Source organism: Dendronephthya gigantea, unplaced genomic scaffold (genome assembly GCF_004324835.1).
Source record: "Dendronephthya gigantea isolate DGI-Jeju-01 unplaced genomic scaffold, DenGig_1.0 000051F, whole genome shotgun sequence".
Lineage (NCBI taxonomy): Eukaryota > Metazoa > Cnidaria > Anthozoa > Malacalcyonacea > Nephtheidae > Dendronephthya > Dendronephthya gigantea.
The window spans coordinates 632805-656569 of NW_021163061.1; the positions used below are offsets into that span (position 1 = coordinate 632805).

General features: G+C 37.1%; 3 protein-coding genes and 1 long non-coding RNA gene across 5 annotated transcripts; 1 reads left to right on the forward strand and 3 right to left on the reverse strand.

Annotated features, from left to right (window-relative positions):
• Positions 1-3788: 3788 nt before the first annotated feature.
• Positions 3789-4933, reverse strand: LOC114528704 (neurogenic locus notch homolog protein 1-like). Its single transcript, XM_028550380.1, has 4 exons — positions 4777-4933; positions 4183-4713; positions 3970-4082; positions 3789-3893 (listed from the first exon to the last, which is right to left on the reverse strand). The coding sequence occupies exons 1-4, from the start codon at positions 4931-4933 to the stop codon at positions 3816-3818; spliced, it is 879 nt and encodes a 292-aa protein (XP_028406181.1). The 3' UTR covers positions 3789-3815.
• Positions 4934-5012: 79 nt separating this feature from the next.
• LOC114528838 lies at positions 5013-5729 on the reverse strand. The gene is made up of 3 exons (XR_003687537.1): positions 5615-5729; positions 5311-5430; positions 5013-5129 (listed from the first exon to the last, which is right to left on the reverse strand). It is a non-coding gene; the product is annotated as an uncharacterized LOC114528838 (long non-coding RNA).
• A 127-nt stretch (positions 5730-5856) lies between these two features.
• Positions 5857-9052, reverse strand: LOC114528705 (neurogenic locus notch homolog protein 1-like). The gene is made up of 6 exons (XM_028550382.1): positions 8849-9052; positions 8282-8656; positions 7726-7983; positions 7242-7356; positions 6573-7066; positions 5857-6000 (listed from the first exon to the last, which is right to left on the reverse strand). The coding sequence occupies exons 1-6, from the start codon at positions 9050-9052 to the stop codon at positions 5857-5859; spliced, it is 1590 nt and encodes a 529-aa protein (XP_028406183.1).
• Positions 9053-19088: 10036 nt separating this feature from the next.
• Positions 19089-23677, forward strand: LOC114528779 (UDP-glucose 4-epimerase-like). 2 transcript variants are annotated; one of them, XM_028550493.1, is made up of 11 exons: positions 19089-19189; positions 19833-19982; positions 20122-20225; positions 20326-20439; positions 20807-20983; positions 21062-21139; positions 21453-21555; positions 22081-22169; positions 22265-22342; positions 22807-22921; positions 23143-23677. In XM_028550493.1, the coding sequence occupies exons 2-11, from the start codon at positions 19859-19861 to the stop codon at positions 23196-23198; spliced, it is 1038 nt and encodes a 345-aa protein (XP_028406294.1). In that variant the 5' UTR covers positions 19089-19189; positions 19833-19858; the 3' UTR covers positions 23199-23677. The 2 variants fall into 2 exon arrangements, with proteins under 2 accessions (XP_028406294.1, XP_028406296.1); XM_028550495.1 differs by having other exon boundaries at positions 20128-20225.
• The last annotated feature ends 88 nt before the right edge of the window (positions 23678-23765 follow it).

The window sequence follows — 23765 nt, forward strand, 5'->3', positions numbered from 1 at the left end:
CGCGACGATGTAATCTTCCCCTTTTCCTATCTTCGACACCTTCACTATCAACATGATGTATGGAATCTCGCAGCCTTGTTCTTTGAACTCTGATGCCTTTCTGTTCCAAAAACTGCTGGAACATTTTTTCCCACAAAATGGAAAATCTTTCGCAATTTCCCTTACGTAGACATCCAACTGCTCTTCAGAAATGTCAGAAAAAGTGCGTTTGCTTAGACCATAGCATGACATCCGACGATATATGGTGCTTTCGGATACAGACAACATCGAAGCTATTTCGCTTATCAAAAAACCTTCATCTAGGAAGCTTTCAAGTATTTCTTTCGGGATTTCATACTTCAGCGAGCGGTTACTTCGAGTTGGCTGGCTTTCTCCATATTTGGTGCATTCAACTCGAAGTGCCATAATATCGCTATGATTACGTAAGCCCAACTGATTAATTTCGGACAAGGAAAGCATACAAACAATATCTGGGGTTATATTTTCATCTACAAATCGTTGGATTAGTGATGAAAGACTTAATTTCTCCAGAATATTCGACATTGTTAGCAATGACGCCATTTTGTTGCGAATTAAAAAAAAAAGGGTTATGCTAAGAATTTATGTCATAAAGAATTTATGTCATAACGAAAATATGTCATAATGATGTTATGTCATAATGAAGTTATGTCGTAAAGAAAATACGTCCTAACGAAATGTCATGTCATAATGAAGTTTTGACATAATGACATTTGCACCGCATATAATAGCATTTGCACAGCATATAATAGCATTTGCACAGCATATAATGACATTTGCACGGCATATAATGATTTTTCGACCGCATATAATGCAGTTAAGATCCCATGTAATTGCGTTTGGACCACATAAAATGACAAAAGCACATGATGTATAAAAAACAGATCACCTAAGACAGTCATGGCATTCCATAGAAAAAAGTTTTCGCACAACTGATCGCTAGAAATACTATGCTCGAACTGATTGCTAGATCGCGCGGCAGACGCGCGCGCTCTATCTCACGTGACTTTCTAGTGACGTATAACAATGACGAAATAGAATTACACCCTACCCTCCAGTTCTTCCAGTTCTCAATCTCGTAGATCACGAGATTGTCATGTGATTATGGACCCTAAAGTTAAAGGTCTGTTCACACCGTCCAATACACGATCCAATTTTTTTGGATCCAATTCACTTCTGATGGATGTTTTATAGTCCGTTGTCTTGTAATGTATATCATCAGCAAATCCCTGAAGCCAATGCAGTGCTGCTTTGAGAATTGTATAATTTTTCATTGTTTCTTCTAAATTCTAAAACGTCATCATATTTAGGAAGGTATTTTCAATAAATTCGCACACTGAGTCGAAGCTGTAAAGGCTACAGTATTATGTGTATGACCTACACACAGCTTATTAAAGTGATTATCAATGATAGCTAAATCTGTTTGACTTACTAGCCAACTATTGTACAAATGTACTGCATGTACTTTGTAGACTATGTTCAACGCATAACCTAATTGTCAAAATATTTGATTCGTTGCCCCTGTAGTCAAACAGTGTTACATCAGAGCGGACTCTTCAAAAGAAAAGTTGCTAAAAAGAAAATTAAAGAAAGTTTGTCCTCTGTATGTGATAGATGAAAGAGCTCATGTATATTTATAGATAAGGAAGGGTGTTTAAACAAATTTTTTTTCTACTACCATGCACGTACCTCCAATGTGCTCCAAATTCATTGAAAGAGTTCCACTGATCGAAATCATAACTGCAATTTTTATTATTATTGCCACACAAACCTTCGCTTGGATGCTCAAGATCAGTAGGTGCCCAAACGTAAATATTTAGCCCCCAGCTTCGACGGTCCACGATGACTTTCACACCAGACGGCAAGGTTATACCGATATATACTTTACAGAAATGGATACACCATTAATTTTTTTTATTCGAAACGTTAGAATAAAATTTATCATACATTTTTTCGTCTATTTTTTATACTGGATAGCTCTATCAGTTCTAAACTGTTCTTCCTAGAGGTCCAGTAAGGATCATCTCTTATTGATCCAGTATTACTACAGCAGGAAACCTAAACTAAACTAACTTTATTTATACTGGATATCTCTTTTTCCTCTCATCTTCATTCCGACTTTTCACAGCTTCTTCTATGTTCGTGGCGCTGGGTACTATCACTGCCTTTGAGCTACCACAACCCATCCCGGATTTTCAATCGTTTGGTTAATAAAACAGGGCAATTTAATTGCAAGTTCGAGATTCTAACCGTAATAGCCTTTAAAAAACGCTTTGTTTTGTTGCCAAATGAACCAGTTGGTTTAAAGATTCTCGGAGCAAGCTTCGTTCCTCGACGTGTCTTACCGCCTTGCTGTATCTAACATATTGTTTGTGTTGTTCGCTGTGAACGTGGATATAAGCATGGAAATTTGAATGAGAGAGGCCGTGTTTGTTGTGTTTCTGTTGCTTAGTGATGTGGTTTGTGGTTCCGACTTCGAGGATTAAATCAAGGCTATCAGGTTACCACGCGCGACGAGTTTTACTGTTGAATTACGCGATCCTCGAGACCCGACAAAAGCAACCATTTCGTTCTGAAACTGCCAGGAATTCAGCTCAGAACTAAAGTCGTAATAATTCATTTTGAAAAGCTCTAAAAATTTGCTTTTAAAGTTTACAAGTGTAGATCACATGTAAATATACTAAACAGCGGAGGAAAAAGTCAAGCGCGAGGAATCGACTAGAAAATTTGTTATACGTCAGTTCGTAGAGTACAACAGCACAGTACAGCGGACTCAAATGCTCAGTAATAATATTGTTTTATGAATCAATTTACATAATAAAAACTGGGACTTTGCCCTAAAGTGGAGTACGACAAACATGGTAACGTATTACATATGGCGTATGGCCTATACATGAATTATTTCAGTTGAATGAGACTATAACTGGATATAAAAAGTCTCGAGTGCAGTTAAAACTATATCTAACATGCTGGAAAATTAGACTAAAGTACTCCTATCATAAGTGTATACTGATTGTTAATTATTATGTAGAATATATGTTAGTCAATCGTCAGTAGGAGTAGGATATGACATGATGACATCAGAGCGTAAAGCTTTGCTTAAGATGTCTCTTCTTCGGTGCACACTTCGTTATTACGATAAACTTCTAAATCCATCGCATCAGGTTCTTTCCCTGGATTTCCAATTTCATCCGCATTTAAAACCTTGGCTGCCTCAGGTTGATTCGCGACTGTGTAAGGTTCCGGATATTTGTTTATCCTGGCTTTTCCGCTGTTTCTCTTACGTCGTCTTCCAAAGCAGATTGCTACGATTGTGCCCAGGATGAGAACGACGATCACGACCACAATAACAATGAAGATAGTTTTGTCCAACCCCAGGATCCTGTCTTCCGTCGATGAGTTGTCTTTATCTAAAGATTCATATTCAGTGCTTGTAACTCGAAACTAACTTGACTTTTTACTGTCTGATCCAATGTATTTCATGCATCTAATTATCTCCCAACACAATTCTGATAGAGGTATCCAGTATAAGCAACACTGGATGAATAAAAGATGATATTTACTGGATCTCTAGGAAGAACAGTTTAGAACAGATACGAATATTTGATGGCCTACCATCTAAACGCTGAATTTCAAAAGTCATATTTCCCAGTTTTCCAGTGTTAGCCACTTTTTCCAAGGGTTCGAGAGGATTGTCTATTTTCTTCGTAAATATTATCTGGAAATCAACGATCACGCTGCCTTGTCTGGGAAAAAAAAAAATGCAGCTAGCATACTTGCCAATCACATATCAACAGTTATCTTAAAAAATCATACCTGAGCTCTTTAACCATGACAAAACTAAATCCGGGAAGTTGTTTGTAAATATCTCTGATCTGTAAAATATGAACACACAAATACTTTCACAAACTCATCACCGCAAATTATAACGATACATTTCTTGGTTCCTACCTCCGCAATAAGTCGAGAAACGAGATTCTTATATTCTTTCGATGTTTTCTTTGCCAATTTTTCATTCCATTGTTGGTTCGTCAGTTTAATTGAAGAGTCCACAGAATTTTTTTCTACGATTGGAAAAGTATTATAATCTTCTAAGACTTTTAAGACTATTCTCGTTCGTTCCATCCCCTTTAGTATACTAAACGTTGTTAAACAGTATTTTACCTTTGGTAGTATCAAGTTCACAGGTTTTCCCATCTCCTTTGAATAAAGGCGGGCAAGTTTCACAAGTAAATCCTTCGGAATTCTGAGCGGGTGAGCACGTGAGACCTAAATAACATGGCCGTTCATCGCATGGATTTGGACGAATTTCGCACAAGTTTCCTGAGAACGGAGCCTTGCATTCACACAGATAATCTGATGGTTTCGTTGGATATTCAACGCTTTTCTTTTGGTAACATTTACCACCGTGTTCACATAGGCATTGCATGGCATTCACGTGAAGAATTAGCACGTTCCTTCCACCCAACACATCTTCAACTTGAACATAGACTGTTCCGTTCTTTCCACTTAGCGATATATCCATGCGTCCATCTTTTGTGATCGAAGCGGAACTTAGGCTTAATGATCCATTCGCCAACAAAGTAAATGTGATTTTATGATCTTCAGGGTCCTCGGCTTTGATCTGAACTCGCAAAGACTCTTCGTAGATTCCAAGTAACATATTTGGCGTCGAAAATTGAGGTGGTTTGTTCTCTGAAAGGAATTACTTTTTAGCATCGAAGTTTTGATCACGGAATCATTATGACCACATCTTACCTGTACAGTTTTTACCATCTCCTAAATATCCCTGCCTGCATTCACAAACATATCCAGGCACTGTATTGTTACATCTCGCGTGCTCGTGACAAGTAGACTGTGCGCATTCATCTATATCTACGGTATAAACGGTGTCAGTAACGAAAAACAAAATCATTTTGTTTTTAGTAATATCAGGGGCCGGTTGTACGAAAGCTGTTTTGTCGGGAGGTTTTATTTACAAATTTTACCTGTACAATTTGCACCGTTTCCAGTGAATCCTGTCTTGCAAAGGCAGGAGAACGAGCCCGGAGTATTTCTACAATTGGCCTGAGGATTACACACATCCGGAGTATGCGCACATTCATTGATATCTGAAGGTTTAGAGAGATTAATTCTAAATAAGGAATAAGCTAGCCAGACGCTGGAAAACACGTTCTAGTTCTGCAACCATCCTTCACTAGCTCTGCTTTAAAAACATGATTTAATTTGAGCGCGTCATGACTTGTATTAAAGAGAATTTAAAACTCAGGTTGGCAAAACATTTCTACTGACCAGAACAGTTATTTCCACCATCACCAGTAAAACCTTTCGCGCAGACACAGAAGTAGCTTCCTTTGGTATTGATGCAAGTGGCATGCTTAAGACAGCGGTGTCCCATACACTCGTCCACATCTAAATAATGAAAACATTTTGAATCAACGAACTATGCTGGTAAAATAGACCCATTTATCTCCTGGACATATTGTGACTAATCTACAGTTATTCGCATGATCATTTTGTGTGTTGCAATGGGACAGTTGAACTCTGGCTTAGACACAGAGCAACAGCACATCAAGAACTAAATGCTATCATATACCTGTACAATTCTCGCCATCTCCAGTGTACCCATCAATACACCTACACTGGTACGATCCATTGTAAAACTTACAACTGGCGTTGTTGTGACAGACTTTGGGATTCTCTATGCATTCGTCTACCTCTGCGAATATTAAAACAGTGCATAGTTTAGAGAAATAAAAACTTATTTTCTTGCTAAAGCAACTGAACCAGTTTGATAAATTTGATACACAAAGTTTATCATAAGTAATTGATAGTTTCTCAACACTCACTTCCATCAACTCTGCTACAGTTATACTTTCCATCGCCAGTATATCCAGGGGGGCACGGACCACAGCTAAAACTAGCGATTTGGTCCGTACAATTGACACCAGGGAAGCAAGGGTCTGATTCGCACTCATCTATCTATGAAAGTAGAAATGCGGCATATAAGACAAAAATCTCTAATAGTTTGGCTTGCAAAACTGTGCATTCTGAAGGTTTAATAGGAGTCAAATTGATCCAGTGTTACCACAGATGAAACGATAATTATAAATAAACTAACTTTATTTATATTGGATAGCTCTATCAGTTCTAAACTGTTCTTCCTAGAGGTCTAGTAAGGATCATCTCTTATTGATCCAATGTTACTACCGGAGGAAACCTAAACTAAACTAACTTTATTTATACTGGATAGCTCTATCAGTTCTAAACTGTTCTTCCTAGAGGTCCAGTAAGGATCATCTCTTATTGATCCAGTGTTACTACAGGAGGAAACCTAAACTAGACTAACTTTATTTATACTGGATAGCTCTATCAGTTCTAAACTGTTCTTCCTAGAGGTCCAGTGAGGATCATCTCTTATTGATCCAGTGTTACTGCAGGAGGAAACGTAAACTAAACTAAGTACATATGTCTATCAGTTCTAAACTGTTCTTCCTAGAGGACTGGTGAAGCTGATTTCTTTCTAATGAGGTAACATCAGTGAGTAACTTTACCTCAGTCTGACAAAGGCGACTAGTGTATCCTTGAAAGCAGGAACAGGAGAAGCCAGGTTTTTCATTAACACAACTTCCATTATGACAAGGATTTGAAGCAGCGCACTCGTCAACATCATCTTCACACAGGTCACCCGTATACTCAGCAGGACAGGAACACGTGAAGTTCCCAGCTCCATCGAGATAACGATAGTCTGGCTGACATTCACCTGAATTCAAGCAGGGACAGTCCTTCAATACTACAGATACATTAAGAGTAGAATACGCTCCACATTCGTCGGTAACATTAAAGACAAACGCCGTGGTTCCTCTGTCGTTTTTAGTCCAGGTGAATGATCCGTTTTTAGACAAAGTTGCTCCAAATGTTTTGCTTTGTGCAAAGCTGTACTGGACTGTGCGATTCTCTGGATCGTTAGCGCTCAATTGTACGCGAAGCTGTTTGCCTTTGAACGCATAAAACACACTGGACGATGTTAAAATTGGTGGTCTGTTATCTATACAAATGGCAGAAAAATTCACAAATATTAGAATTTTTGGGATAGAAATAAATATAATATTTTTGGGTCGAGAAGTTAATTTCTTTCCCATTTGTAATTACTCTATTGTCTTAACTCATGAGAATGTACTTTTGATACATCTTCAAGAAACCCTTCAACGAAGCATTTTTACCTTTGCGTTTTGACCAGGAAGTAGTCGACAATTCTGGCAAGCATTGTTGACACCAATCACGTGGGTTACTGCCGTTCATAGCGAAACAGTGACCAGATATGATGCAAGCATCAGCCTTTTTGTGAAGACATAAAAAAGAATAAAAAATTCAATTAGCGTGGCAATGCGGCATCGAGTGATATCTTAACCAAATAGAGTGGCGTCATTAAGTCACGACGAGCTCTTCTTTCCCTTCAAGTTCTGCCTACGATTTGTGGTACAGGAATTTACATTGATCAATTTTTTTCTCAAAAAAGAGGTAGAAATTTAGTCGACCGGTCTTGGAGCCCAAAGTGATTCATACGAAGAATTATTAATTTTCTCTGGTTGTCAGGCTGTCAACATTGGTATTTCCCGTTTGGTAGATGGGGAATAGCGTGATAATAATTATGTAACAAAATTTTACAATAGTGATGTATAGAAAGAAATAGGCTACTACACATACTCGAAGATGACAGCCTACAGTCGTGTTGCACTCTTGACACACAGAATCATACGTTATAAATAACACGGAGTCTTTGGAGGCGTTGATGCGGTTGTTTGAAATCGCAATCTTCAGTCCAGCGGCTGTTACGCCTTCGTTGCCATAGTCACCGATATTTACTGGGGATTCTGGCAGCGAACATTTCACTTCAGTGAGGTCGACCAGTTGTCCTGGGTATAAGGTCCTTGAATTGCTGGGTTTCCATACTGAGTCTATGACCTGTGTAAAGAGATCGACACTGTTTTGGGGTGATTGTTCACTCTTTCGTAAGGTGGTAGAGCTGGTCAGAGATGTTATGAAATGAAGAGATCAGAAGAAGATGTGAGATGGTAGACATTGCAGAGAAGATGAGGGAAGCAAGGTTGAGATGATATGCATGGACACGTAATAAAAAGAGATGAAGGAGAACTGGTCAGAGATATTATGAAATGAAGAGATTAGAAAAAGATATAAACTACAAAAACTTGAAACATTTTAAAACTTGATATGAGATAAAGAAAGATACGATGCCACTTACCTTATATTCTTGGACATGGCAGGTAAGGTTCTCTGAGTCCAACAACGGGAAACCAAACACACCAACATTCCGACATGGTCTTCGCCGTCTGTCACACAATCCTGACTTGCGGATATCAAAGACGAGTGGACTGTCTTTCAATGAGATTGAACAATCTGCAGCGGTGTAATCTTCGTGGCAAATGCACGTTGAATTAACGCAATCTCCCTTGTCTGAGCAGTCATTTGGACAAAGCGATGAGAGGATGTCTGTATCCAGTTCAATACTTCCGTCAGTTGTGTTCTTGAACGACGAAATATTGTTGAAAATATTTGCAATGCAAGATGTTTCCAACGCCGCAAAGTTACCTGCTGCCCACGAGAAATCTTCAGTCGCCTTGTAAGATACAAAAAGAGTACATTTTCAATCATTCAGGGCCTTAAGCAGTGGTTAAACTTGTTAGTTCAGAGTTTTAACTGACGTGCGAATTCGTCAGACTTAATAGTGAGTTGTGGATTCAGTTCTCCTGAAGATTAATTTGCCAAGGGAAATATTAGCTACCTGTATATCAGTTATACACTGTTGTACCAAACCATCCACATCTACCCCTTCAACTTGCCCACAGGCAGCCCCAGCTTTGGAGTAACGCAATTTTTTCTCGCAAAACTGTGTGACATTATCCTTAGTTATCCCTGAAGGTGTCGGCCACGTCAGTGTTAAATTAACCCTGGTTACTGTTGGATTAAATGACGGGATGGCGTCTTGATCATCCACTGTGTCATCGTCCAGCATCAACGCGCGCTTAGGACGATTTGGGCACTTTCCTTTTTGGCAAAAGTTGGAATAAAAAATAATGTTCTTCAGCAAAAACAATACGAGACAAATAAAACATTAGCCTATTTTCGTTTTAAAACTTAAGTTTTTCCTGACATAGTAATCTAGTGTCACACAGTTGAATTTGCACAGATTTTTCTCGATAGAAATCTGTGCACTCTCCTTAGTTCTTGGCATGCGCAAATGAGAAGAAATGTTCATTTCTTTTGTACAATCAAAAACAACACTAGAAATTCAGAAAGTTATTTTATTACAACTTCAGTTTAGAACTTATAAAGCTATCCAGTATAAATGAAGTTAGCCGTTTAGGTTTCCTCCTGTAGTAAATGCTAGCTTCCACTGCAAATTTCTGCAAAATACAATAGTTCGCTGGTCAAACTCATACAAGTGCTCACATTACTTTGACAAGTTTTTTTTGTTGACTCATACACACGAGCGAAATTTTTTCTTTTACAAGTACACTTGTTCAAAATCAAGTATACTTGATTTTAAACAAGTTTACTTATAGAAAAAATTGTCAAAGTCGGGCATACAGACGAACAATTAAAACTTGTCACATAAAAACTTGTCATAGAAAACTTGCTCGTCTGTAAGGGGCTTAAATAGAGTTGGCTTAGTTCTCGTATTATAACAACCTGTATACGGCATTAAGGCTTAATCAAGAAGCTACTAAGTGTAATTATTGTAAGGCCGTCATTTACCGATTCCTGATCCTTTGTGATGATTTCTGTTATTAAGAGAGCCTAAATTTGGGAAACAGTAGCGCTCAGCCCCAGAGCCGCAAATCCTCTTTCGATTTCTTGAACAAACGCAGATTTTCTGATTACAACCATCGTCGATTTGATCTTCTTCAAATTTTTTGCCCTTGTAGTCAAACAGTGTTACATCAGAGCGGACTCTTCAAAAAAAGTTGATAAAAAGAAAATTAGAAAGCGATATTTACAGATAAAAACGCTCATTTTTTTTTATAAGGAATGGTGTTTAAACAATTTTTGCCAATGTACCTCCAATGTTCTCCAAATTGATTCGGGGAGTTCCACCGTCCAAAGTCATCATTGTCATTGCCATTATTATTGCCGCACAAACCTTCGCTCGGATGTTCAAGATCAGCAGGTGCAAAAACATTAATATTTAACCCCCAGTATTGACGATCCACGATGACTTTCACACCAGACGGCAAAGTGATCTTGACAGAAATGAATTCAATATTAAAATTTTTTAGTAGAGAACGTTAGAATAAAAGTTATTCTAAATTACTTCTCAAATTACACTTAAAGAAACTGGATTCAAAACTCAAAAGGAACTAAACTAAACTAACTTTATTAATACTGGATATAGCTCTATCAGTTCTAAACTGTTCTACTTAGAGGTCCAGTAAGGATCATCTCTTATTGATCCAGTGTTACTACAGGAGGAATCCTAAACTAAACTAACTTTATTTATACTGGATAGTTCTATCAGTTCTGAACTGTTCTTCCTAGAGGTCCAGTAAAGATCATCTCTTATTGATCCAGTGTTACTACAGGAGGAAACCTAAACTAAACTAACTTTATTTATACTGGCCGGGTAACTCTATCATGCAGCTTAAACTGTTGTAAGGATTACTGACCCAGTGTTACTGCAGACCTCTATTAAATGCTACGTTAATTTTTTATCTTTTTTGTACCTCGAATTTTGTTGCTGAGCCTTGTTGGTTGATATTCGAATAAAATCTGCTGAGTTTGAAGTCGCGAAGTTGATGAGTTCTAAGACGGGACCTGAGGTTGTTTTCCCACCAAGGACGACCAGGAGTTGTGTAGCACATGTCATAGATCTTGTAGAATAGATTTTCTCTGATGGCGACGCCACAATTACAGCTTGGTGTTCCACCATTACACGCTCTTTGCCGTACCTGAATCTATAGGAAACATCCGCACGATCCGCTCAAACGAGAACAAGAGTTGCATGAGAGTTGACTGGATATTACGCGCGGTAGCAGTCAAACAAGGGAAAACTGGCATCTCATCAGATTCGACAGCAAAGCGTGGCAATAGTTTTGATGGTGGTTAAAATCTATTCATAAAAACTCCTGACCTCTGTTCCGTAATGTTTATTTCCATACAATAAAAACGTTCCTCTGCCATAGAAATCGTATCGTCTGAATGAAAAAGAATTTATATATTTTCACTTGATTGAAGGGCTCAGTGAAAATTATAGCAAAACAATTTTAGAGCTGACATGTGCAAATGTATTTTAAACTGAGCTTGAATATTAACTGACTTGTCGTCAAATGTCTTGAAGTGTGGATCTCCTGCAGACCAACATTCTTGCTTTTTGTACTTTTGTTTTTTTAACTATACATAAATAGATTGATAGCTTAAATTAATAGATAAATAACTTTGAATATAGAAGTAATGTTTCCTGGTTTGTCTACCTTCATAAAACATGGTTAGGAAACAATGTTTCCTGGTTTGTCCACCTTCATGAAACATGGCTAGGAAACAATGTTTCCTGGTTTGTCTACCTTCATGAAACGTGGCTAGGAAACAATGTTTCCTGATTTGTCTACCTTCATGAAACATGCCTAGGAAACAATGTGGGCTTCTGGTTTGTCTACCCTCATGAAACATGGCTAGGAAACAATGTTTCCTGGTTTGTCTACCCTCATGAAACGTGGCTAGGAAACAATGTTTCCTGGTTTGTCTACCTTCATGAAACATGGCTAGGAAACAATGTCTCCTGGTTTGTCCATCTTCATGAAACATGGCTAGGAAACAATGTTTCCTGGTTTGTCTAACTTCAGGAAACATGGCTGGGAAACTAGCGCACTTTGAAGAAATATGTATTGTTATTCTTAGCACTAGATAAGCAACTATATATAGCTGTAGAGTATATGGCCGGTTTTCCATAAGCATCAATTTTGGCGCGAAGCGACATTTAACTTATTATTTTCACTTTTCTTAACTGCAATCATCTGGAACAAATTGCTCAAATACAAAAGAATAAAGTCGCTTCGCAGGAGAAATATCGCTAGTAGAATACCGGCTTAAAAAGAGTATAAAATATATTTTGTTTTAATGGGAACGACTGCGAGTCTGTAACTGTTATTGCGGCATTAATCTTTTTATTTTGGGATAACAGTAAATGCACTATCTAGTGTGATATTACTGATATAACTATGACAAAACTTACTTGTATTTCTGGGAACGTATACTGCACCCAAAATCTATTGATTTTAGTGATGTTCTCGAAGTGATGCTGCAGTTTGTATGTAGAGAACTCATTCTTGACTCCGCTCCCCGTTCCACAAGTCGTCATCAATTTAAACCTCAACGGTCGCCCAACCCGATGTCCTGCGTCGAAAACGATCCCACAGTCCTGGAAGAATTTTTTTTCACCGACAACGCATATTTCGTCGATGAGTTGATTACGTCTTGGTGAAGCAATGTCAATCGTAACAGGTTTTACACGTATTGGAAGATGAGGTCTTACGGTAATGACAACTTCACGATCACTTTCGCCGCAATCTTTGAGCAGTGGGATAAATGTCGGAGTTACCTGCGTAATTCCAAATATATGGATATATGCATTATTTCTTCAACAATTTTATATCGCAACTAAGTTTAATTAAACTGGGTTCTTTCTTACAAACCTCCATTCCTGTGTAAATTTGTTTGCTCGGAACCCATTTTGACCAACTGCCAGTCTTGAAACGAGCCCGGACTGAACAATAGACCTTTAAAGTAAAGTGATGTTAAGTAGCACCACCTAAGGGTTTTTTGTGGCGACGTATATTTTCTCTTGGGGAAAATGTTGTGGTTAAAATAGCAGTTATACATAATGTCATATCATCTTACTGTTGATTTTATCATCCTTTTATTAATGAACGAAGTCACATAAACCAATCGTGGTGTATGTTAATCACGTACTTTATGTTCAACTTACCCTTTTATGGAAAAAATAACCAGTCGTCTTGTGCTCACTCAGGTAGGCTGGGTGGAACAGGAATTCTGGATTCTCCAATCCAGTGAAATTCCTTTGGATTTTTGGTACCAGATGGGTAGTATCGCCAAACCATCGCGCTTCATACTCGGTATTTGATACGTTTCCATGACTTGTCCAGGTACATTTTAGTCTTACTTCTTGAGTATCCTCTTCCTTAAAACCCGCTTCAACTACGACACGTGGTATCACGCCTGTGTAGAATAAAGGAATCTTAAATCTTGAATTTATCATACCATAATAGACACATGACAGACACCATAATATAGCACAAATTAAAAAGCGATAATGCAATATAATACAATTTTGATTATAGGGTTTAAAAAAGATTTTAATCTTAATAAAAGTTAATTAAAAAATTTCTAAATTGAGTGAATTTTAAAAAAGAATAGCAGAATTATGAATATTGAATGTTTTCCATGCTGAAGGGCATAAACACGTGATATGCTACTGGTTGTATAGTCTGTTTTAGAGAGGTATCTGTATTAGAGAGGTGTCTGTATTAGAGAGGTGTCTGTATTAGAGAGATGTCTGGATTAGAGAGATGCCTGTATTAGAGAAATGTCTGTATTAGAGATATGCCTGTATTAGAGAGATGTCTGTATTAGAAAGGTGTTTGTATTAAAAAATGCCTGTATTAGAGAGGTGTCTGTATTAGAGAGATGTCTGTATTAGAGAGATGTCTATATTACAGAGAGGCCTGTATTAGAGAGATGTCTGTATTAGAGAGATGTCTGTATCAAAGAGATGTCTGTATTAAAGAGATGTCTGTATTAGAGAGATGTTTGTATTAGAGAGATGTTTGTATTAGAGAGATGTTTGTATTAGAAAGATGTCTGTATTAGAGAGATGTTTGTATTAGAGAGATGTCTGTATTAGAGAGATGTCAGTATTAGAGAGATGTCTGTATTAGAGAGATGTTTGTATTAGAGAGATGTTTGTATTAGAGAGATTTTGTATTAGAGAGATGTCTGTATTAGAGAGATGTTTGTATTAGAGAGATGTTTGTATTAGAGAGATGTCTGTATTAGAGAGATGTCTGTATTAGAGAGATGTTTGTATTAGAGAGATGTTTGTATTAGAGAGATGTTTGTATTAGAGAGATGTTTGTATTTGAGAGATGTTTGTATTAGAGAGATGTCTGTATTAGAGAGATGTTTGTATTAGAGAGATGTCTGTATTAGAGAGATGTTTGTATTAGAGAGATGTTTGTATTAGAGAGATGTTTGTATTAGAGAGATGTCTGTATTAGAAAGATGTCTGTATTAGAGAGATGTTTGTATTAGAGAGATGTCTGTATTAGAGAGATGTCTGTATTAGAGAGATTTGTATTAGAGAGATGTTTGCATTAGAGAGATGTCTGTATTAGAGAGATGTCTGTATTAGAGAGATGTTTGTATTAGAGAGATGTTTGTATTAGAGAGATGTTTGTATTAGAGAGATGTTTGTATTAGAGAGATGTCTGTATTAGAGAGATGTTTGTATTAGAGAGATATTTGTATTAGAGAGATGTTTGTATTAGAGAGATGTCTGTATTAGAGAGATGTTTGTATTAGAGAGATGTTTGTATTAGAGAGATGTTTGTATTAGAGAGATGTTTGTATTAGAGAGATGTCTGTATTAGAGAGATGTTTGTATTAGAGAGATTTGTATTAGAGAGATGTTTGTATTAGAGAGATGTTTGTATTAGAGAGATGTCTGTATTAGAGAGATGTTTGTATTAGAGAGATGTTTGTATTAGAGAGATGTTTGTATTAGAGAGATGTCTGTATTAGAGAGATGTTTGTATTAGAGAGATGTCTGTATTAGAGAGATGTCTGTACTAGAAAGATGTCTATTATAAAGATGTCTGTGTTGAAAAAAAACCCGTATTGGGGGGAGCATTTATGTTAAAGATACTGCCATTTGCGTTCTGAAACGTTTTGTTTCTTTGTTGTTTACTTCACGTTTTCGGCGCGAAACGTACAACTTTGTAGGAAATATGTCAACGTTTGACACGTCATTTCGACAAGCCTTCGTTTTTTTTACACTTTAATTTCCACTTTTATGTTACAATTTACTGTAATTCTGATTGAAGACACTCTCACGGTGCAGGAAACTGCAGTGTATGTGCCTACGGGCCGGGAACGAATTCTATTTGCACCGTGAACTCGTGAAGGAACACTTCGTCAATTAGCCTTTCTCACGATGACGTTTTAGGGTACTTTGAGTTTTCTGAAATGGGTTTAAAAATTATGATTTTACTTGAAAAGCAATCTTTTTGGAATCAACAGACCATTTGAGGAGTAAATTCATCCTAATAAACGTAACGTTTCAGAACGGAAAAATCGTGAAAAATTTCTCGCACTCAACGCTTGAACGCTAAAGTATGTCCTCAAAAGATAAGATTCATAATATTCCGTTAAAGATGTTCGTATTTATTTTAGTTTTTCAAGGTGATCATGGGATCACTAAATGACCTACCCGGACAAACAGGAAGGGTACTTTCACCAGTAGCTGAACATGAAGAGTTCGGTAACTTGGTCCCTAAAATACGAAAGACGAGATTTAAAGAAAACATGAACGGAATGTGGTTTGTTTAGGGTAGGGAGCATTATTGCGAGCATTTAGAAAAGGCTTCGGATCGAGACAAGGTGTCGACAGAATACGTTTAACGTTAAACATAATGCGGAGATAAGAGGGAATCAGATTGATAGTCAAGGACGTACAGAGAACTGCGGGTGTGTGGGGTATGAAACACCGCCAAAAATCGGGCTCTATTCATCACATCAAAACAAACTCTATTTTTTTTGCTTTTTCTGAAAATACTTCTTATTAGATTTTTACTTCAGCCTGGTCTAAAAGCCTCTAAGGGACTTGTGATTTTTCTCTAGACCCTATTTGTCGCATTGTAAATACTACTACTACTACTATTACTACTACTACTACTATTACTACTACTACTACTACTACTACTACTACTACTACTACTACTACTACTACTACTACTACTACTACTATACTACTACTACTACTACTACTACTACTACTACTACTACTACTACTACTACTACTACTACTACTATTACTACTACTACTACTACTACTACTACTACTACTACTACTACTACTACTACTACTACTACTACTACTACTATACTACTACTACTACTACTACTACTACTACTACTACTACTACTACTACTACTACTACTACTACTACTACTACTACTACTACTACTACTACTACTACTACTACTACTACTACTACTACTACTACTACTACTAAAGCATTTATTTAAACACGATAAAATTACAGATGTACTGATGTGGTCGTGTGTTTACAATTAAGAAACATTTAATCTATTTTATATAAAAAAAACCCCTATTTATTCAGTCCCATGCAAACAATATATAGATTAATATTTAACTGTTTTTAAAGTCTTTTTAAAACTAGTAATGTTATTTGAAGCCCTATGCTCATTCGATAAAGAGTTCCACAGACTAGCCGCTATAAAGGATATTGAATTCCTAAGATAGTTAGATTTAGGCACTGGTAATACTAAACTTAACTTCCTTCTAAAATCATATGTGTAATTACTTTTTTTAACTATGGATTCCAATTGTTCTGGAACGTGACCATAGTAACAATTATATGCAAAGCATAACAATCGTTTTGAGTTCATGTCTCTAATAGTGTTCCAATTAGCCTTCGACAACACTTGGTCGCTAGGAGTGTTCCAATCTAATCGGTAAATAATCTTAGCAGCACGCTATTGTAGTGTCTCATTTCAGAATGGAGTGGGAAAAAGTTGAAAATCGTATCATATGTTAATTATAAGCGTCCAAAATTATTTGTGTTACAGACTCTTGACATATGAGGATTAACGCGACGAAAAAGATTGATGATGTCTTATCACTTGTATAGTGCATGATTTACCTAACAGCGAAGCAAACCTTCAAGGGCGGTCAAGGGTTTTCATGACTGCCACTGAGTATTAAAATAAAATCTAAAACATCAGTGACTGATATCACCAGGTTAAGAGGTTAAGTTAGGATTACTAAAATTTTAAAAAGTCATGAAACCTCTCATTGGATACTCAACCTTTATCATGCAGAAGCAATCTATGGACAGTGGAATTTCAAATTTAAATAATCAAAATCAAGGTATCAAAATCAGATTCATGCTCATAATGCGAAAGAGCTTTCCTCTTTGATTTGAAGATTTCCGGTTTGCAAATTACTAGGAAGCATTTTATTATGAAACGAAATATTTTAGATCGAGTTTAATCTTAACCTTCATGACAATTTCCTACTTAAACACTTATTTAGAAAAGGAATACTGACTTCTCTTACCAGCGCAGTAACCAAAATCACAATTCCTAGGCTCTTTCAAACGATACAAGTAAAATGAACCGCATTTTATTACTTTAATGCCGTAAGAACGACCACATCCTGCGGGAAGTATGTATGGTAAGGCAGCGCAGGCTTTGGCGTCTTTCACAACGTTATTTTGTGTTGGATGAGTGCCTTTAAACCAAATTGGAACGAACGTACCACAAGAACCAATGCCAGGATTGTGGTCTGGTATTGTATTACCAGCCACACTGTCAAATCGATACCAGTTGTCGTCTTTGATGAAGTTGCGATCGCATATTTTGGAGTTTGGTTTAGCTTGAAACTTCGTGCTGCGACGAATGTCGTTGATTGTTGTGTATTTGATTTGGTCGCAAGTTTGCGCGTCGATATAAACGATTTTTAGCAGCACGAGGATCTCGAACAGCATTGTGCAAGCCTTCATTTTGGTGTAATGGAGGGATACAGGGAAGAAATCACTTTGCACTGAGGCAATTATGCAAGCGAATATATACCAGGTGGAGATAATTATGTTTAGTGACGTACTACTTTTAGGAATCTGTGATTATTGTTTTCACAGGGATTTTTCCTAGGAGGCCTAGCAGTATATTTGTCTACCACGGGACACGCCTGACAACTGAGATTTGCGGCTAAAATACACTGAAAGTGAAACAAAACAAGCGACTAAGCAACCGTTCCAGTCAGAGACTTCATTGTCAATAAGAGACTGATTTCATAGTCGCAATAATGCCCCGATTTATACTGAGACATTGGCAAACAGACCAGATTATCCGTTAATACGAATTACCATAGTTCGTCTATTAATAGACGAATTTGAATGGGTAGTTCGTCTTGACGGATATATAGATTATAGAACTACGAAAATTCATCAAGACGCTCTTTTTTTACCACGTAAGTAATTTCGTACACAGTGTCCAAGAAAATCCCCCCCCAAAATTTGCTCCTCTCCCCGGGCCGTATTTCCAAGGAAATATGGCCTCCGTTTCGGAAATTTGGACCCGTCGAAAACATGTACTTCATAGTTTATTGCCATGAGTTCGAGAATCGCGAAGCTTTTTCTAAAAGCAAGATCGTAAATTTTTTTTTGTATTCATACTTAGTTTGCTTCATTTATTTGTGTAAAAGCTTTTCATCTCGGCGACGAGCTTTTATACACTTAACGGTTCTCTAGCTCTGAAATGGTGAGGTAGAGAGGAAAGGGGGGGGGGCATGTTCGATCCTACCGGAGGATCGATACTCGATAGTTGACTCGTTTTTCCATCAACTGTTCCTGGCTTGAGTTCGAAGTGTGTATAATTCCACCCAAAATTTTAGAGATGACCCTTTGAACCTGTAGAATTTACCTAACATCGAGTGAAGTGCCAAAAAATCATAATCGATTTATTAAATATGTGAATAACGATAAGTCGATAAATCCGCCTTTGTAGACTTTGTATAACCGCTTCATGCACACGGGAAGGGTCGAAAATGCTCCTTTTATCGACGATAAACGTTCGTCTTTACTGATTTTAGACTTTGGTTTTGATATTTTTGAATATTTTTCACATGTTCGACGATTTTGTAGACAAAAAACAAATCATATAGAATATGCATTGTAATTTAAAACCACAGTATAAAACTACGAGTCAGTTTACTTCCGGTATTTTTACTGAAGGTTGTCCTGGACACGTCGACACTTTCTTAAAATTTCTATAGCCGTAGATTTGTTTAGCTTTTACAAGAAACTACAAGGGCATCATTTGTGATTTGCTAATAAAGGTAAGCATGATTCATTTATTTAGGTAGCGAGTCTCATAGGATACGAATGAACCTCATGTGTATAATATATAGTTTTTTATATACCATACAAATTGTAGCGATATCACAGTAAGTGATTATTAGCAATAGTCTGTCATTATGAAGGGTCCTTGAACGTTTTTTAGGTAAGGTTTGTCTCAAGACAAACATTCAATATCTGTATGTTCAACTAATGAAATAAGGGTGTTTAGAAATTTATCATTAAGTAACTTGGAACCCTGACCTTAGACTTCTATCAATACAGACCATATTAGAAAAACATAATAGCTTGATATTGAGGATGGTTGAAATCGTTTCTTAGAAGACCTTTCTTGTAATGATATCAAATACCTAAAGCCTGATGTCACACAAGGTTTGATTGGCCACACAAAGCTAACGAGCCAATCAAATTTCATTTGATATCAGACTTTCTGCATGTCTATAATGTCATAACACGAAAAGGTCTAGCTATCAGGTACCTTTTATTCTCAGAAACCAGGCCAGCAAGGGAAGTGTCTTATCAGTACTTCATTTTTTGTCCTAAAGTTGTCTTTTAGTTGTTTAGCTATGAAATGTTTGGGTCAAGCAGTTGGTTAGGTACGAACAAAATTATCTTTTGTTATAGGTTGATATTCTTCAGATTAATGAAAAATGGAAGATAATCTTATTCTAATTACTGGAGGGGCTGGTTTTATTGGAAGCCATACCGCTGTTGAAGTGTTGAACGCTGGTTATAATGTTGTTATTATTGATAATTTATGTAATTCTTCTGAAGGTAAATCTATTATCTATTATTGTTATAAATTAAAGAAAAAAGGTAGCATATTTTGCCTCATGATATTTTTAACAATTGAGTTGTATATGAGCTGATAGCCCATAGGTTAATTGTTTGGCATAAAAATATCCCTTTTGAGATTCAGAAAGCATCCGAAGAATAAGAAAAATCAGTGGGAAAGAAGTAATTTTCTATAAAGTTGATCTGCTAGACAAGAAAAGCTTAGAAGAAGTTTTTGAAAAGGTGGTTGATAACAAATGAGATGATTTCTCATTTTAACATGCATTTGATTTTACAAGAGGCTTAAAATTGCTGATTTTCACAATAATTGTTCTCTTTTTAGCATAAATTTTGTGCAGTCATGCATTTTGCTGGTCTTAAAGCTGTTGGGGAATCTGTGTCAATCCCTCTGAAATATTACAATAATAATATTCAAGGGACAATCCATTTACTGGAGGTGATGTGATGATTTCCAAACAATTTTTGTGTTTCTTTCTGCAATAACTGTGCCTGATGCACTTTTGAAACTAATATGCAAACCAGCATCTTCATATATCTCTATCAGTCAAACATATCTTTCTAAAGCCAATGAGTTTATTGTAATCTAAGTTTACATAACTCTGGGCATGATTTTCTTGATCTAACAAATGCTGTATCAATCAAATACATCTATCTTAATCTGCTGTGTTTATCTCAATGTTACAAGTCCATCCCAATCTGACAAATCTATCTTAATCTGCTGTGTTTATCTCAAGGTTACAAGTCCATCCCAATCTGACATCACAAATCTATCTTAATCTGATGTGTTTATCTCAATCTAACAGTCTATGAAAAAACATGGCGTAAAGAATATAGTGTTCTCATCATCGGCAACAGTCTACGGAGACCCACAATATCTTCCCTTAGACGAAAAACACCCTGCGGGTGGGTGCACAAATCCATATGGAAAGACAAAATATTTTATTGAAGAAATACTTAAAGACGTTGTCATTGCACAAAAGGTATAATTTATATGAAGGTATATTTGATATTTGGCAGACAAGAGTGTAAATATATTTCAGGATTTCTTTTTTTGCTAGGATTGGAATGTGACATCATTAAGGTATTTTAATCCAATTGGCGCACACAAATCTGGGACGATAGGTGAAGATCCTCAGGTATAAACAATCATGCTCTTGTATGACGGCAGTTCAATGTAGTGAAATTGCTTGCTTCATACCAAACAAGAGCTGTTGGGTATCCTCATTTCAATGCTCTCTACTATATAGTCCCTTTCATCTCATTGTTCAAAATTCTTGCCGTTTCTTCTTTTGAAACAATGCACCTGAGATTCTGGTGAATTCACATCATCTTGCTCGTTACTTGAAAAGCACTGTTAGTTTAACAAACAAGGGTATCAGTAGTTCCTGCTGCTGCCTTGTTCGCTATCCCATTGGATTAAACGAGTGATAAAGTCAACCTTATATTCAGGGTATTCCTAACAATCTGACGCCCTATATCACGCAAGTTGCCGTCGGAAGAAGAACGCATTTAAATGTTTTTGGAAATGATTATGACACGCCTGATGGAACAGGTTTGATACAATGAATGGTCCCTAGTAGAAATAAAGTTAGTTTAGGTTTCCTTCTGTAGTATCACTGGATCAATAAGAGATGATCCTTACTGGACCTCTAGGAAGAACAGTTTAGAACTGATAGAGCTATCCAGTATAAATAAAGTTAGTTTAGTTTAGGTTTCCTCCTGTAGTAACACTGGATCAATAAGAGATGATCCTTACTGGACATCTAGGAAGAACAGTTTAGAACTGATAGAGCTATCCAGTATAAATAAAGTTAGTTTAGTTTAGGTTTCCTCCTGTAGTAACACTGGATCAATAAGAGATGATCCTTACTGGACCTCTAGGAAGAACAGTTTAGAACTGATAGAGCTATCCAGTATAAATAAAGTTAGTTTAGTTTAGGTTTCCTCCTGTAGTAACACTGGATCAATAAGAGATGATCCTTACTGGACATCTAGGAAGAACAGTTTAGAACTGATAGAGCTATCCATCGTGAATCTGGGTTTGTGCAGAAGTGTATAAAATATGCTCTGTGTACAGGCGTGCGTGATTATATCCACGTTGTCGACTTGGCGTTGGGTCATGTTGCCGCTCTTAGGAAAATGATTGGGGATAACTGTGGATTTAAGGTGAGATGGATTGTCTTGCTTGCGGTAAATCACTTTTGTCATTCATTCCCCTCTTGTGATACTCTGTTCTCAAACAACTGAAATTTGCAACATAGGTTTACAATCTTGGCACGGGTCGTGGACAATCCGTCTTGGAAATGGTAAAGGCGTTTGAAAAAGCTTCTGGCAAAAAGGTGGGTAATGTTTGTGGCCGGCGAGAAAAATATTTAAAATAAGCGGAACATTATTCCGTAGTTATCACCAACAATAGCCATCGCTGATTCTTGGTGGCCTATGAGAAGGCACTGCCTATTTAGTATTAGAGCACTGCTGTCGATTTTTGGAGATGTAGGTGTTCAATTTCGAAGGCCTAATTTGCAATTTTGCTTCGTCCGTGTTTGTTGAAATCTTCTAATTCTTGGTTCTCGTAAAGGTCTGTTCATACGATCCAATTTTGTTGGATCCAATTCACTTCTGACGTATGGAATATAGTCTGTTATCGATAAAGCAGCACTGCTGCATTGGCTTCAGTGGATTCGCTGCTGATATACATTACAAGACAACGGACTATAAAACATCCATCAGAAGTGAATTGGATCCAACAAAATTGGATCGTGTGAAACAGACCTTAACACTGTCCTTTATATATGTTTCTAAGATTGCTTACAAAATAGCTGGACGTCGTGCAGGGGACGTGGCGACGTGTTACGCTGACCCGTCATTGGCTGAGAGAGAACTCGGGTGGAAAACTGAAAGAAGCTTGGATGAAATGTGTAAGTCCCTGTTGTGTGTTTCAAAACAGTTATCACTCCAGTTGCTGTTTAGAGGTCACTGCAATGACGCATGCGACGAATTGGAAAAGTGAAGCAAAGATGGCGGAAACATGACGGCTAGTGCCAATCCTTTTTTGTTCTTCTCCACTGCGCGGTTTCCAGTAGCAAGCAATGATTTTAGGCGCCGAAGCATTATTAAACAAAATATATTTGTTTAATAGGCGAAGATTCATGGAGGTGGCAAATTCAGAATCCACAAGGTTTCCAAGAAGCATAGCAGAACCAAATCACAATTCCTGAAACTGACAGGGCCGTGTCGCGAAATTTCTAGGAATTATTCAGTTGGAATGATTCCCAGAAATTTGGTTTAACATTGCATTTGATGCGCAATCACGACTCAATCACGTACCGACACTAGCAAGCCGTAACTGAGTCATTCTAGTTAGATAATTACATCAAAATACAATAAAAAATTCACCGCAAACTCGTCTCGTTGCGAGACTCAAATTTTAGACTGTTCGTTCCTCGGAGAATGTTCACCCAGTGTATTCTGATATATTGCCAAGTACCCGGGGCAGTTTCGTAGGAGGGGGTTCCTGGCATCGGTAAAAGGGTAAACTGACTACCTAGGAGGGATGTTAGAACCAACACCGTATATAGGAGTTGGTGTTTGTGAAGTTTCAACCAAAAAATCTAATCACTGGTTCACAATTGTGCATTTCTGTCGCAAAGAGAAAACTATTGAATAACTTTAAAAATATTTCTTCTGAATACGCATTCTGCAATCTTTTGACTGCTCATCATACACATCTGACCGCTGTGAAATGGCCATTTTGAGGCCAAA